Source organism: Gymnoscopelus braueri (assembly GCF_963280865.1).
Source record: "Gymnoscopelus braueri genome assembly, chromosome: 17".
Taxonomy (NCBI): domain Eukaryota; kingdom Metazoa; phylum Chordata; class Actinopteri; order Myctophiformes; family Myctophidae; genus Gymnoscopelus; species Gymnoscopelus braueri.
The window spans coordinates 25,973,782-25,988,491 of record NC_137617.1 but is presented as its reverse complement, the minus strand read 5'-3'; the positions used below and the strand labels follow the sequence as shown (position 1 = coordinate 25,988,491).

At 43.2% G+C, this 14,710-nt stretch overlaps 1 protein-coding gene across 1 annotated transcript; it reads left to right on the top strand.

The window, feature by feature from the left end:
• Positions 1 to 2,676: 2,676 nt before the first annotated feature.
• Positions 2,677 to 10,232, top strand: vkorc1 (vitamin K epoxide reductase complex, subunit 1). The gene is made up of 3 exons (XM_080456350.1): positions 2,677 to 2,964; positions 8,834 to 8,943; positions 9,173 to 10,232. Exons 1-3 carry the CDS (start codon positions 2,777 to 2,779, stop codon positions 9,382 to 9,384), a joined length of 510 nt encoding a protein of 169 aa, XP_080312476.1. The 5' UTR covers positions 2,677 to 2,776; the 3' UTR covers positions 9,385 to 10,232.
• Positions 10,233 to 14,710: the final 4,478 nt, after the last annotated feature.

Genomic DNA, 14,710 nt, shown 5'->3' with positions numbered 1-14,710 from the left:
CCATGTTGGTCATATAAGCGACGTTGGGCTTCTTCTGTAAAGTGTACTAAAGTTGCTTGCAAAAATTCAATTGGTAGTAGAGGTTTTTGGGGCTTGTTTGTAACGTGTACTTGCTTATTTAGGCTTGCTTCCAAAACATGCAATATTCAAACATTGTTTAAAGCTGTGGTTCTCAAATATTTTCATGAAAATGATTTGTGCCAGGGAGCATTTGTGCTGTTAAAAAATATTCCAAATATTCCACATTTTGTTTCAAGAGTTTTTGAAAATAGCAGATCTACAAGCTCCTTGTGAGCTTGAAAATAGCAGATCTACAAGCTCCTTGTGAGCTTGTAGATCGGCTATTTTCAAATAGTCGGTGCATGTAGGTTTAAAGTGTGGCTTCTTTTGGGCTTGTTTTCCTAGACCTGGTTGCTTATTTCTCTCACAAAATATGGCAACACTGCCCGTCAGTGCAGACAGAGTTGTGGCCATTGGTTCTGGGCGGTGCCGACGCATTGTGTGTGGGATGGCACAAAATAAATGAATATTATACCGTTTTAAAGCCATCTGTCACACAGCCAGTGCCCCATGATCCATAGAATAAAACACAATATTTCCTCTTGAATAATAATCAGCTATGAAAATAAATATAAGAATAGAATAGAGTAGAATCAGCAGAGACCCATTGTCCCACCCTGAGCAATAAATGCTTGCTTTGCTCAAAGTACTCAAATGTTTTACTTGAGTAAAAGTATCAATACCACATTGTAGAAATACTCCATTTAAGTAAAAGTAAAAGTCTGACTGTAATTCCGAATTTACTTGAGTAAAAGTACAAAAGTATTGGCATCAAAATATACTAAAAGTACCAAAATTAAAAGTACTCATTGTGCAGAATGTCACATTTCAAATCTTCAAAATCTTTTTAAAATAGCAGATCTACAAGCTCACAATGAGTCGCCTGCAACGTGCATTGTGAGCTTGTAGATTTTCAAATGGCCGAAATGTATATAGCAGGGGTTTTCAACTGATTGTGAACCAGGGACCACCACCCTGACTATGAATCAACCTGGGGACCACTGTTGTGTTGGGTTGGGATATGGACTAAGATTAGTGGTTTCACTGCTTTGGTAACACTTGCTATATGCAACCCAATTCTGCATCCCACTGTTTTTCAACCAATAGTCCACAGTGGTCCACCATGGCATAATTAGGGGAATTATGGGAAAATGGCGTCCAAGGCTCATATTGTAATTACAGCTCCCGTACACTTCCCCTTCTTGAGATTTTCTGTGGAATATCTTGACCTCCGACTTCCCAATATCTGACAACATTGATATCATCATAGGTCACCAGATCATTTAGTGCAATGTTCCGTGGAAGAAAAAATCTTTCACTTTCTACATTACTAAATGCAAGGTCAGGGACCACATGCAATACCTTCACGGACAGTGGTCCACAGACCACCTGTTGAAACCCGCCTGGTATATAGGGTTGAAGTGGTTAAAAATCTACAAAGTAACTAGTAACTTAAAGGGATACTTCACTTTCGGGCCGGGGACACATTTAAAAAAAATATTAAAAATAAATGAAAAAAGTTATGGAAAATTCATGGCCCCCTCACACATTAGTAGGACACTGCGTGTCGTGAGGGGGCCATGAATTTTCCATAACTTTTTTCATTTATTTTTAATATTTTTTTTAAATGTGTCCCCGGCCCGAAAGTGAAGTATCCCTTTAAGTTTTCAAATAATTGTAGTGGAAATATAATATTATAATAATATAATATTTGCCTCTGAGATGTAGTGAGTTGAAGTAAAAGTACTGAAAACTGGAAATATTCCATAAAGTAAAAATGCCTCAACATTGAAGTACAGTACTTGAGTAAATGTACTTAGTTACTTTACACCACTGCAATAGAGAAATAGTATAGAATAGAATAGAGTAGAATAGAATAGAATAGAATAGAATCAACTAGCTGGCGATTTCAATAGTATACGGCCTTACATTAACAACACATCAGTGAGGCTTTTGGGGAAATCAGAGGGTGAGGAAAAAAGATACAAAGTCCATTCCTAAAATCCATAAAACCCCAGACAGTGACTGAGGTCTCTCTCTGTTGTCTGTTATCCAATCAAAAGCTTCGTAAGGATGTCTTCGACCAATCAAAACTTGGAATGTGTATTTTAGCATACCGTGTCATGTGAGGTAGGCTTTGACCAGCGTTGCCATGCCGGCTTATTATAAGCTACTTTGGGCTTCTTTTTCTGTAAAGTTGCTCGTAAATATTGGTAGTTGCGGATGCGATTTTTTTTGGGGCTTGTTTCTAAAATATAGTTGCTTATTTGAGCTTTCATCCATCTTTTAAAATTGTTCTCAAATATTTTCATGAAAATGTTTGGTGCCCACTGCCCAGTGCCAGTGCCAGGGGAGCATTTGTGTTGTAGAATGTTTAAAAACATATTCCAAATATTCCACGTTTTATTGCAAAGATTTTTTGAAAAGCAGATCTACAAGCTCACAACGCGTCGCATCGTGAGCTTGCAGGTCGGCTATTTGCCGATAGCTGATGTTTAAAGCGCTCATGTGGCCTATGAGTTGCTTCTTTTGGGCTTGTTTTCCCAGACCTCGTTGCTCATTTCTCTCAGACAACCTGGCAACACTGCCGGGATACTTGCAGTTGCAGGGGGATGATGAGCGTAAAGCAAGCGTTTACAGAAAGCGTACCGTTTGTTCCCAAATGATCCATTGGAAATCTCCCTCGAATTAAGTTGAGAAAGACAGTGGGACCAACATGGCACCGGCTGGTGATCACTGTGTGCCCACATGGGAGAGGAAAACGCGCATATTTCTGTGCACTTTGGGCTTTATTCTGTCCATATATGCTCTGCATGTTGAGCTTTCTCGAGAAAACAACCCGGAGTACAGAGCGATGTGCGACCTTGGAGAATCTGTGAGCTGTTCCAAAGTGTTCACATCCAGGTAGTAAAGTAGCCTATTGATGCTTGGTAACTGACTTGCTCTATGAATTGAATACACATGGACCCCAATGGAAACAAGACATAGTGCTTCCCAGCCAGCACGCCCACGTGGGTCCCATATGGGTTCAAGGTGGGCTAAACCATATGGGCCCCATGTCGGCATGTCAGCGGGATCCACTTGGGTCCCATCTGGGATGCCCATGTGGGCCTTACGTGGGTATTACCTGGGCCCCACATGGGCCCCATGTGGGCTTTTAGGTGGGTTCTACCTGGGCCCCACGTGGGCCCCATGTGGGCTTTAGGTGGGTACTACCTGGGCCCCACGGGTTCTACCTGGGCCCCCCATGGGCCCCATATGGGCTTTAGGTGGGTACTACCTGGGCCCCATGTGGGCCCCATGTGGGCTTTAGGTGGGTTCTACCTGGGCCCCACATGGGCCCCATGTGGGCTTTAGGTGGGTACTACCTGGGCCCCATGTGGGCTTTAGGTGGGTACTACCTGGGCCCCACATGGGCCCCATGTGGGCTTTAGGTGGGTTCCACCGGGGCCCTAGGTGGGTCCCTTATGGTTTCAAGGTGGGCTAAACCATATGGGCCCCATGTCGGCATGTCAGCGGGATCCACTTGGGTCCCATCTGGGATGCCCATGTGGGCCTTACGTGGGTACTACCTGGGCCCCACATGGGCCCCATGTGGGCTTTTAGGTGGGTTCTGCCTGGGCCCCACATGGGCCCCATGTGGGCTTTAGGTGGGTTCTACCTGGGCCCCAGGTGGGCCCCAACTAGGCAAGTCTATGTGGGACCGAGGTGGGTCCCAACTGGGATGCCCATGTGGGCTTTAGGTGGGTTCTACCTGGGCCCCAGGTGGGCCCCAACTAGGCAAGTCTATATGGGACAGAGGTGGGTCCTAACTGGGTTTGTTTGTGCAATGGTTCCTTTGATTTCCAACGTGTGTCCTAATAAGATTTAAATATAAATAAAATAGATTAAGCAGCAAACATGAACCGTGTTAATTCTTGTAAACACACCTAAAATAAAAATTGGGTATATAACATTTTACACGTCTTCAGTTTTACCAGGATGAAAATAGACAATATATATTTTGACAAATTTATTAAAAACAATATTACAAGATAATGAAAATACAATGAAAATACAAATGGAAATAAATATAGCAGTAGTGTAAAGGTGCAGGAAGAGAAGGCACACACATTAAACGTGCAAGTGTACATACAGTATATACATAAAATCACAAAAATGCAACATAATATTCTGACAATGCTCCACAGAGACTATTAACAGAACAAAATATAAGAATAAAAATGGTCCAAAAAATGTATAAATAGTGTATAAGAGGTGCATCAAAAACTTCCATTGTCCATGTAACAGGGCAGAGGGATTCTGAGATCCAGTTTCATGTTGCAGATGAATCTGGGCCCTATGTGTACGTGGGTGTCTCTTGAGCCTTTCTGTTTAAATCCCCAGTGACAGAACCAACCAAGTATTGTGCTGCTAAGGGGAGAGAAAGAGAGACAGAGACTTTGTCTACTAGGGTGGTGCATCATCCAGTTGTGGAAGCTGTCTCTGAGCTCAAACTCTGTTTCCACCTCTATCACAAGCCCCAGTGAACCACTTGGAGAGAGCCTTCTCTGCATCCTTGTGTTCTTCAGTCCTCCTAATAGAAATGACAAGAAGCCAACTGTTAGAAATTATAGAATTATGAAACTTTCCATTACTGTATATGCTGTGGCATGCCTTCTACTGGTATACATCAAATGTGTTGCCAAATTACATTTAAAGTTAGACAGATAAAGGAAAATTAATCACACACACACACACACACACACACACACACACACACACACACACACACACACACACACACACACACACACACACACACACACACACACACACACACACACACACACACACACAATGATTCACCAAGACAAGCAGGAAGAATGCCCAAACTGAGCAGCATAAAACAGCATGAAAATAAAGTTTAGCTTGAGAACAGAGTAATGCACAATCTACTAACTTAAGGAGATCAGTACTGAATTTAAATATTTACTTACTTAGTTATGAAAGCAGAAATCCATCACAAGGCAATCCTCCTCTCTGCTTTGCTCCTTGAGTCCTTTGTCAGTTTAAATTTGAATTTAGTGGACAAACAGAGGGGGCCTTTAGGACCCAAAGCAAACAGGACCTTTAGCTGTCCTTAGAAATGCCTGAGCAAATAAACAATAAATAAATAACAATAAAATACTAACTGAAAACTAAATACAATGGGCTTGCCTGTCTTAAGTAAAGTGTGTAATACTGCATTAAAGCAAACATCGCCAGCCTTTATAAACATAACCTGTGCTGATGTAAACATTCGACTTTCTAAATGAACACCCGAGCTCTCTCTCTCTCACACACACACACACACACACACACACACACACACACACACACACACACACACACACACACACACACACACACACACACACACACACACACACAGCTCTGTTCAACACAATGCTGTACCCCCTCCAACTGTACTTCTTGTTTTCATTATGTTTTAAAAAAGACTCTCTGTCTTTCTAAAAGGAAGATATGTGTGTCCCCACTGCTGCCTAAGCCAGGAAACAAGGCTTTACAAAAAATATAACTAACTGAAACAGGATTGTGTATTTTCAAAGTTAACTAAAACAATCTATCTGAAAAAGAGCTTGTAGGTCGGCTATTAAAAAAAAATCCATATTACAATAAAAAATTAAAACTAAACTTTAAAGAAAGAAATAAACTAAACCACCCACCCCTCCAAACCCAGACTAGTCTGGCATGCCTTGAAGTGATAATTTGAATACCCATTGTTCCATTGTTGCTATCTGTGTGTGACCTCCACAGGGTCACACTCAGATAGGGCCATTAACAGGCAGTCAGGGGGAGGGGATTTAGTCTGGACTTGAACAGGATAATACAAATGTAGTTTGACTTGAAGCAGCACATGTAACTGAAAGAAAACAGAAAGCTCTGAATCCACAAGCTTATGAACAAATTGTATTATCATTGCTCCCTATCACAAACGACACATTTATACTTGTTAAAATCTAAGAAAAAGTGAGTTGGGCTTTAACCACTTAAACCCTTAGTAAACTTGTACTTGGTCTGCTCTTTTTTCCCCCTCTACACCAAACCTCTTTGCCAAAAATAGCCGATCTACAAGCTTGAGCTTGTAGATTGGTTTATTAGCCAGGGATCCTTTTAATGGTTAAACGGTTAACAGTTAAAAAGTTAACCTGCCATGGCCATCTCTAATAAATAAAAACAAATACTTAAATACTTAAAAATACAATGTAATGTCCAATCTGTATGGTAGAGTATGTTCATACAATATAACTTATACTATATATATAATTGGGGTGGTTGCATTTAGTCTCCCTGCTCTTCTATTGAGACATTTCGATTGTGTCAAAGGTCATGTCTCACCTAGACACAGGATCTGACACAAATTCTGACCTGATGGTCAAGATTGAAATCATCCCCTGAACAGGCAGGCTCTATCTTAATGGTAAAATATGTCAGCACTTGTGCAGGAAACTGGGTTAAAATCTGGGGTAGAAGAGGAAGATATAGTACAACTTAAAATGGGGTTGAATAGTTTGTCCGTCTTTGTGAGCTTGTATATTGGCTGTTTTTGGCATTAGTGTTTAGTTTGGCAGTGGTAAAACAAAAAACAAAAACAAATCTGTTTACACATTATTCGATTTATAGTGAGTGAGTGAGTGCGCGCGTGTGTGTGTGTGTGTTCCAACCCATGCCCAGTTAGCCCATATGTACATGTCAGTTAGCCAGCATGTACACCACGTGGGAATCACATGGGCTTCCCCGCTTCCAACCCATGCCGGTTAGCCCACATGCAGACCACACGGGAACCACGTGGGCTTGCCCGCTTCCAACCCATGCCGGTTAGCCCACATGCAGCCCACGCGTGAACCACGTGGGCTTGCCCGCTTCCAACCCATGCCGGTTAGCCCACATGCAGCCCACGCGGGAACCACGTGGGCTTGCCCGCTTCCAACCCATGCCGGTTAGCCCACATGCAGCCCACGCGGGAACCACGTAGGCTTGCCCGCTTCCAACCCACGCCCAGTTAGCCCACATGCAGCCCACGCGGGAACCACGTTGGCTTGCCCGCTTCCAACCCATGCCGGTTAGCCCACATGCAGCCCACGCGGGAACCACGTGGGATTGCCCGCTTCCAACCCATGCCGGTTAGCCCACATGCAGCCCACGCGGGAACCACGTGGGCTTGCCCTCTTCCAATCCATGCCGGTTAGCCCACATGCAGCCCACGCGGGAACCACGTGGGCTTGCCCGCTTCCAACCCATGCCGGTTAGCCCACATGCAGCCCACGCGGGAACCACGTGGGCTTGCCCGCTTCCAACCCACGCCCAGTTAGCCCACATGCAGCCCACGCGGGAACCACGTGGGCTTGCCCGCTTCCAACCCATGCCGGTTAGCCCACATGCAGCCCACGCGGGAACCACGTGGGCTTGCCCGCTTCCAACCCACGCCCAGTTAGCCCACATGCAGCCCACGCGGAAACCACGTGGGCTTGCCCGCTTCCAACCCATGCCGGTTAGCCCACATGCAGCCCACGCGGGAACCACGTGGGCTTGCCCCTTTCCAACCCATGCCGGTTAGCCCACATGCAGCCCACGCGGGAACCACGTGGGCTTGCCCGCTTCCAACCCATGCCGGTTAGCCCACATGCAGCCCACGCGGGAACCACGTGGGCTTGCCCGCTTCCAACCCACGCCCAGTTAGCCCACATGCAGCCCACGCGGGAACCACGTGGGCTTGCCCGCTTCCAACCCACGCCCAGTTAGCCCACATGCAGCCCACGTGGGAACCACGTGGGCTTGCCCGCTTCCAACCCACGCCCAGTTAGCCCACATGCAGCCCACGCGGGAACCACGTGGGCTTGCCCACTTCCAACCCACGCCCAGTTAGCCCACATGCAGCCCACCTGGGACCCTCATAATTTGCCCAGTTCAAACCCATGCCCACTTGGTACCCAAGTAGCCCGCATTGGGCCCATATGGGTCCCACGTGGGCGTGCTGGCTGGGTTTCTTGGGGTTTAATCCTTTTAGCATTGCATTTGTATTAAACTGTACTTTCTGTGTTTTTTTTGTGCAAACTGTTAATAAAGTATTCAATTCAATCAATCAATCAATCAATCAGTGAAGATAACCTGGTATGCCATGCATGCGCTGTACAGCCCTACATTGATTGTCAGGTCATGTTGTTGACGTAACAGTATTGCCTTCACTGCAGTTGCGCCCACTCAGTGCCACGTGTAGTAGCCTACTGGGTGTGTGGGTCTGAGTCACATATTATAGTGTCATTTTTTTTAATTTTTATAATAGACCATTTTGACCCCATAGCCAGCTTTTCAAAGTTGGCCATACAAAGAGTAGATTTTATTTTTTCAACCCATTAAGAGTTGAGACCTGTCTACAAATGCCTTCTAAATCAGTAGTTCTTTTCTCAAACCTTTTCGCAATTCAAAATTATTCAACATTTTTCAAACTCTTTCAAGATTTAATTTTTCAAAATAGCAGATATACAAGCTCGCATAGTGGCACGAAGTGACTCGCTGTGAGGTTGTATATCTATTTTTTTAGCCAATGCTAAAAATCGAAAATGACACAGATGCTTTCCCGGTTTCAATGGGTTAATTAATTAATTCATTCATTCAATTTACATACATGTCTTAACAAGTATGTGCAGAACTTAGTGGCCTACATTTTCATTGTTTATTGTGTGCACCAGAATTGTTTGAAATAACCTTTTACATTTATTTTTTTTGCCAGATGGGGACGTGGATTCGGTTTGGTCGAGTACTTTGTCGCTAAAGATAGTGCCCTAAACCAGCCGAACAGTATTCTGGGCCTCATTTTCTACACTCTACAGCTGGGCCTAGGTCAGTCTAACAGTAACATTGTGTTCCACTAATTATAGTGTTCATGCATGCAGCAATCTTGATTCCCCCCTACACACACACACACACACACACACACACACACACACACACACACACACACACACACACACACACACACACACACACACACACACACACACACACACACACACACACACACTATATAGTATGTAAAATGTGAACTCTGTCACGTGTTGCTTTCTTTTAGGATTGTCAGTTTCCAAGAGAGCAGCATTGCTTTTGGTCATCGCTTCCTGGATGTCTGTGGCTGGTTCAATCTATTTGGCATGTGTCCTTGCCTTTATTCTGGGGGACTTCTGCCTGGTCTGCGTATCAACCTACATTATCAACTTTGCCATGCTTTTCACCAATCTGAAACGAAGGAGAGGTCTGGATGGAGTGAAAGTAAAGTCTGGATAGGTAATAGCTTCCGGATGAAGTTCAGTATGTTTATTCTCTCTGCTCAGCTGATGGATCAAGCCTCTCAGACTTGCAACACTGTTACACAATTTTGGACCTACTGTAAATGGAATGCACTGTAAGCTACCTGAAGAGATTCTCTTGTGTGATCAAATGGGGAAAAAAATATTTTCTCCCCTTGAAACATCTCGCAGGTTTTTACCTGCGTATGCCGTTTTGTATGGTACTTGATAATGTATGCTGGTTTTATATGACATTGTACACTCACGATGTTCTATAACAGTGCTTCTCAAAGTTTTTGTCCGCTGACCCCATCTGAAAATATTTATATATATATATATTAGGGATGCTAGAAACGGATAAAAATCGAATTCGAATATTCTACTGCCCTGGCGACGATTATTCGACTAAGGACGATCGTGGCTGGATATTTTGCATCACAAAGGTTACATTTAACGTTGTTTGTGTTAAATGCTGTGTATCGTTTGCGGCTCTCTCGTCTGTGACCCATTGCATTGCTTTGAAATCACCGTTTTATGTCTGTGCGTTCTTGCCTAGACGGCTCAACTACTTGTGCCTGTTTTTTCTTCGGCTGTACAACGGTGTCAGGCAGGAAACACAGCTGACCTACAAGCCCACACCGCATTGCATCCCCAACGCGTTGTGGGCTTGCAGATCGGCTTGCACTCGGCACGCGACACGAAGTATAACCGAGTTTAGGTAGACGAGCATGAGTGGCGGAGCCAAGCTACAGGAGAGGCAGAGAAGAGCTGCTCTACATTTGGCTACAGTTTACATTACTGTAATATAAAACAGCCGACAGTGTGAACAATAAATCAATGGCAATTTACTGTGTGTGTGTGTGTGTGTGTGTGTGTGTGTGTGTGTGTGTGTGTGTGTGTGTGTGTGTGCACATACATACAGTGTGTGTATATACACGTGTGTGTAAAAATCGATTATGAAATATTATGATCAAATTTGGAGGCTGCCATGATTATTCGAAAAATAAAATTTTCGGCGGCATCCCTTGTGTGTATGTATGTATGTATGTATGTATGTGTGTGTGTATATATATATATATATATATAGATAAACTTGATGCTATATGAACTAATTGTACTGGGGACCCCCTGGAATCCCCCGCAAGGACCGCTGGGGGTTCCCGGACCCCACTTAGAGAACCATGGTGATGGTTCTATAATTATCTTTCTGAGACAATATCAACCTTTTTTTTCAGAAGTGAACATAAATCACAACAGATCAACAATCAAAATGAAAATGCAAGGCAGACAGTGTCTGTGTAGTTACTTTGTCTGTCCAGCAGATGGAGCCATCTTACAATAAGGTAGTTCCCTGATGAAAATTGAGGCACAAGTTGTTGCATTTGATAGTGCTGACAGATTTTATGCTGTATCAGAGAAAATAATAATGCAGGGGTCACACCTACAAAACAACTAAACACGTGCAGACCAGTCAAGTGCTCCAGTATATTTTATTTGGGTAGTCTCTCCTGAAGTGCCCAGGTATTATTATTTTCTCTGATGCAAGTTGTCCCTGTTGAGCACCGACGAGCCCTTCTACCTTCTACTGGCTGAAGCGCACTGGACTTGTCTTTACCTAGATTTTATACTGTACTAGTTGTTTTTAATTTTCCTGTTAAAAAGTCAATACTGAGAAACTGTTGAATAAAAGTTGATTTTAAAGGATATGTTCAAGTAATATGAATACAAAAATAACTTCTATATTCTTTCGGTTCATCGACCTACCAACACATCAATGACAACATGACGACAAATGAGCTGTATAGCTTGGTGTTAGGCTGGAATTTGACAACATGGTTTTTACATTGGTCAATATTATTAATTCTTTCACTGCCAAGCACGACTTTTACAACTTTCTTTTCATAGGCGCAGACTACCGAAGATGACTTTTTGTGTTTTTTAGTTTTTCCACTAGATGGCGCTTTTCTCTAACACATGAGTGACCATTTAATCCCCAGATGCACGCAGATCCAGGAGATCACATGATCCCAAGATTTGCTGCTCTATTGACTTCCTGGTTACCGTCTTTGGGAAATCGTCTGTATCTCGCCTCCTGTGTTTTACTATGTATTTTGGACGAGTCGTCCTATTTTCAACGGCCTATAACAAGCGGACGGGGGGTCGCGATTACATTTTTTCCCCGTGGAAGCACAGTGAAGCACCCCGTGATTACCAACTATCAGGGGATTGATCATACTGGAGATAAATATTCTGTGACTACTTAATAAGGTAAGAAAATCAAAACATCGCTGGCAGTGGGTGGACACAGCCAGAAATAAGTCCGGCAGTGAAAGAGTTAATGTCTATGATACTTCATTGTTTTTAGGCCTTGTGACTGTCAAAAACTATTGCACAATGCAGCTTTAAAGGTATGTTTTGGTTAAAACAAAACGTTTTTTGTTAAAAGGTTAAAGTACTACATCAAAAGTAGGAATTAAAAAAAAATCCAAAAGGTTAGCACATCCAAATCCAAAATTTCAAATCAATGGAGGACAAAGTACCCACATTTCCACTTTTTTTTAGATTCAACTCACTTTATACAAAAGGTCAGAGTTCACCTACTGTACAACTGAAATCTCAAGTCAATCACCAAGGTCCAATCACTTGTATGCAAGAACACAGGCAATTACAGGCAATTTGAGGCATATATCATAAAGTAACACATCCAATAAACAGTGCAGGGGCATCAAAGACGGTGTAGGAGCCATTATGATGGCGGTATATTATTTGTTAGGTTGGCATTATTATTATTGGACACTTGGTGGCAGGCTTTAGTTTGACAGCACTGGGTGTGTATCTAAGGGGTCACAGGTGCACTGATGAGCCAGGCAGTGAGGAGGGACACGGTTCTTACCAGCAGCAAGCAGAAGCAGAGAGACAGAACCACAGAACAGAAAATAACTACAGAAATGACACTGCAATATCACTGGTATGTTCTTTGCAACTACAATAAATACTCATAAACCTGGAATTTCGACTGGACATTCATCTTGTTTGTTTCTACTGTATGTCTACTGCGTAGGATCACTCCAAACCATACCTATGAAGTAATGTGCAATGTTGGAACCCTGGGAGGTGGAAATTGCCATTACAGACAGTCTTAACCCAAAAAGCCTTTTTAGCTATAATCGTCATTCAGTCCATTGGGTGTCATAGTGTTGAGTGTGTATATCTGTCACAGGTAAATTGGCATTCCAGGTAAATTGGAAGTGGAGCGCTTGTTTTTAGGCGCGGGGCTGCGAGGCGGCAACAACAAGATAGCAACCAGGAAAAGCAAGCACTGCCCTCAGTGGCACACTTCGATTATCATTGGACCCTCCATCCACTACCATTGGGAGTCTGGGTTTGACTCCCGCTTGGGACATTACTTTTTCAAACAACCGCAGACTACTTTTTTTCGCAGATAAAGTATAGTTTTGGACCATGACGGAGGCGCGCCGACTCAGCAGACCTTGAGGCCGAGGAGTCGCGCCCGAGCGCCTCCAGGCGCGAGTGCCCGCGACGACCGGCCGATGGTCTGCTAGTCGACGTAAGCGCCGTCCGAGTTATGTACTTATAGGCACAGAATCGTAAATGATGTTGTGGGGACTGCGTTTGCCCCAACTGCCACTCACTGCACTAACATAGCCCGCCAGCACCGCTCCCTTGTGCTTCAACTGCATGGAATAAGGCTGTGTGTGTGTGTGTGTGTGTGTGTGTGTGTGTGTGCACACACGTGCGTGTGCGTGTGTGCGTGCTCGTTTGTGCTCGTTTGTGCGCGTGTGCATGCGTGCGTGTGTGGTGTGGGGCTCATGTCTGGCTTGCATTGCCCTCTAGCGTTGATTCTACAGAATTGCCTGGGGGGTGAAAACCAGCGCCACTTTTCCAATTTACCTGGAATGCCAATTTACCTGTAACATATCCACTGCATTTATCTCTGGGCCAGTTTCTTTAGAATATCACCCCCTCTGATAGGCATCATGATTTTCTCAACCCCACAGAATTTTAATGAAGAGGGTGAACCATGATTTGCTTCAGCATAATGTTTTGCAATTGTATAATCCATATTTCCTGTACGGATTGTAGTTTTGTGCTCTGATATTATTTGTTTGAGGGGTCGTTTGTCCTATTTATGCTAAACCACAGGGACATAACAGCATGTAAATCACGTGTGTCGATTTACAGTTAATGAATTCACGAATAGGAATCGTCCTTCCAGTGTGGGGATGATTGAATGATTTATTGGCTGTTTTGTTGTTGCAACATGCACAGTTACCAGATCTATACGTTCCAGTTGTTGTCAGCCATGTGGTCTTCTTTTGAACCATATTTTTGTACTTGACTTTACCTTTGATTGTGGGTGCTCTAAAATGTTTTTTTTTTTTTTTTTTTTTGACCCAAAGACCAAGTAGATATGATTTAGATTTAGACTCCCATCCACTTCCTTGTTAACTTAAAACTTAAAAAAATTCTGTATCTCGGCTCCTGAGTACTTTTGTTTTTTCATTGAAAAATCTCTGGCAGTCTACTGCAAAAAATCTGAAATAATTCTGGCAGGAATCAGAGCGGGAGGTGTTATTGGCACATTGTATGGCTTTCTGAATAGAATCGGAAGAATAGCCCCTGTCCTTAAACCGAGCACTCATAATGGTTTGTTTGGAGTGAAAGTCATCTAGATCTGAACAGTTACGTTTGAGCCTCAAAAATTGACCTACTGGGATGTTGTCCTTTAGGTGTTCAGGATGGTTACTGGTAGCATGCAAAATCGTATTGCGTTCCATGTCTTTTCTGAAAATAGATGTGTGAATCATTCCAGTTTCATCCTTGGATATAATTGGATCCAAATAGTTAATTTTGTCAATGCTCTGTTCACAAGTGAATTTCAGGAAACTTGAGTTGTTGAGATATGATACAAAGTCCATTAGTTCAGTCTGTGTTCCCTCCCAAAATAACAGGATATCATCAATGTACCGTTTGTATAAGGGGTTATTATTGGGCTCAAGTACAACTTTTTCTTCCCATTTTCCCAGTTAAAGTACTACATTCTGTTCATTGCTATAGAGTGTTTGCTCAGTCACAGGGGTCTCTCTGTCTCTCCAGCTCTTTAATAAAACAGAAAATACATTTTCAGGTAGGTGACACAATTTCAGCCAATCAGGAGAGTGTACCCATTTATCAGTTTAATGTTTTATAGTGTTCCAGTTCCAAATGTGTCTGCTCATTTATGCGTCATCATTTCCAATTTCACTTGTTTAATCTGTACTATATCTGAGTTCTCTATCCTGATTGAATCAAATTGGTATCCA

Bases quoted from the DNA above. Each gene is read 5' to 3' on its own strand.
- vkorc1 (XM_080456350.1), top strand. From the start codon at position 2,777: ATGGCACCGGCTGGTGATCACTGTGTGCCCACATGGGAGAGGAAAACG. The intron at 2,965-8,833 runs GTAGTAAAGTAG...TTTTTTTGCCAG, and splicing joins TCCAAAGTGTTCACATCCAG to ATGGGGACGTGGATTCGGTT. The intron at 8,944-9,172 runs GTCAGTCTAACA...GCTTTCTTTTAG, and splicing joins CACTCTACAGCTGGGCCTAG to GATTGTCAGTTTCCAAGAGA.